The 2,148-nt window shown below is 40.1% G+C and overlaps 1 protein-coding gene across 1 annotated transcript; it reads left to right on the top strand.

Moving 5' to 3' along the window:
* Positions 1 to 1,243: 1,243 nt before the first annotated feature.
* LOC116012922 lies at positions 1,244 to 1,915 on the top strand. Its single transcript, XM_031252591.1, has one exon. The coding sequence runs from the start codon at positions 1,244 to 1,246 to the stop codon at positions 1,913 to 1,915; it is 672 nt and encodes a 223-aa protein (XP_031108451.1).
* Positions 1,916 to 2,148: the final 233 nt, after the last annotated feature.

The following is a 2,148-nucleotide window of genomic DNA, read 5'->3' as shown; positions in this document are numbered from 1 at the left end:
TAAGCAACCAAAGTCCTAAGAGACATTTTATCAAACACTTTAGCTACACACTATCCTACTATTCTTTAGAAGTCCATAGGATCTATGATTGTTACAAAGCTTCAATCCTAATTCTAATCAAAGACATGAAAGACTCAATAGCTCAATCTCTTAGCTAGATTGGCCAAATCCAAACAAGATATCATCAAAACAACAATCAATAGACAAAAATAGATATTCCAACAATCCAAGCATTAATATCCAAAATAAGATATAAGATCATCAAACTAGCAACATATCTTCACACAATCCAAATCCCTAGATTAAACTAGCCACTCATGATAAAGAATTCAAGAAAATAGATAATTCAATCCAAGAACAAAATAGTAAAATAGATTAAAATGTAATAGAAGTCACCTAGATTTGAAGTATTCCTTCAATCCAAGCTTGTTGCCTTGCTACAAGGAGAATTTTCTAAGCTAAGCTAAACTGTTCTAGGAAATGAAAATATTGTAAGAAAATGGAAAAGTTCTCCAAAGTGACCCCCCTCTGAAATTCTATCAAGGGGGTTTAAATAGTCTCCGAAATGTAGCCCTAGGAGAATTTCGCACAGTGTCAATTCCACGCCTCTCCACACGCATGTAGTCGTGCGTGGTTGGCTATTGGAACGTGGCCACCCGCACCACCACGCGTGTGGAGGTCATTTTGGGTCCTTCGGGGCTCCAGACTTGCTTGGTTCGTTGCTTAAGCTAGGTCTTCATTCCTATTAGCTTCCGGGATTCCTGTATCGTCTCAATTTATGCTAAAGGTAGCTTTGCGTGCGGTTAGTGAATTTAAAGCACATTTGATCACAAATTTATCATGTAAGGATACTAAAAACGTTACAAAGCACCCTAAATTATACTCAAATAATGGGTATCTTGGGAGCTTATCAGCACACTACCAGAGGACATAAACACAACCCATCTTGTGTTGATACCCAAAAGGACTACTCCGGAGACAATGGTAGACCTCAAGCCGATCGCATTATGCTCAGTGGCTTACAAGATTCTAGCCAAGGCCTTGGCTAACAGACTGAAAATCTTATTGGATGGCCTTGTATCAGCAAATCAAGGAGCATTTGTCCCGGGAAGGCTGATCACATACAACATTATGATAGCTTTTGAGATGCAGCATTTCATGAAAAGGAAAAGCTCTGAAATTGGACATCAGCAAGGCTTATGATAGGCTTGAATGGACCCTTCTTCGCAATATCATGAGCAGAATGGGATTTGATGATAGATGGATCAACTTAATCATGAAGTGTGTATCTTCAGTTCACTATTTTGTTATTAATAAGGGCCAGGAGATAGGTCCTATCCTCGCACAATGGGGCTTGAGACAAAGAGATCCTTTATCTCCGTATCTATTCATCTTGGTGGCTGAAGGTTTTAGCACTATGATTAAGGACTATGAGAGGAGAGGCAGGATCCATGGATTTACAGTTGCTAGGAATGCTCCATCAATTAACCGTTTTTTCTTTGCCTATGACAACTTTATTTTCTTCAAAGCTAAGGAAGAGGAAGCAAACAATTTGAATCTTCTACTTAAAGACTACGAGAAAGCATCGGGCCAAAGCATTAATCTTACTAAATCCAACTTGGCATTTAGCAAAAATACCCCTAGCCCCGTGAGAGACCATCTGAGCAATATACTAGGCATTCACCATAGTGGCAGCAATGGCAACTATCTTGGACTTCCTATGATGATGGGCCGGAATAGGACTGAACTTCTAAAGTTTATCAAGGGCCGCATTGTGATCAGAATTCAGGGGTGGAATCACAGATTTATATCTAGAGCTAGCCGGGAGATCCTCTTGAAATTTGTCCTCCAAGCCCTACCAACCTATGCTATGGGGGTCTTCCTACTGCCCAAGGGGCTTATCAAAACAATTTAGACCACCATGAATTCTTACTGGTGGAAAGGTGGAGGGAGTGACCAAAAAGGAATAATTTGGAAAATTTTGAACTCTGTGTATTCCTAAGAAATGGGGAGGCCTCGGGTTCAGGGATCTTCACAGCTTCAATCTTGCCTTGCTCAGCAAACAAACATGGAGAATTGCCTCTAATCCAGATTCCATGGTCTCAAAAGTCTTCAAAGCAAGATATTTTCCTAACTCTTCCTTTCTTG

The sequence above is a fragment of the Ipomoea triloba genome, chromosome 3, assembly GCF_003576645.1.
Source record: "Ipomoea triloba cultivar NCNSP0323 chromosome 3, ASM357664v1".
NCBI lineage: Eukaryota > Viridiplantae > Streptophyta > Magnoliopsida > Solanales > Convolvulaceae > Ipomoea > Ipomoea triloba.
The sequence above is the reverse complement of the archived record's forward strand: the minus strand, read 5'-3'. Positions and strand labels throughout refer to the sequence as shown.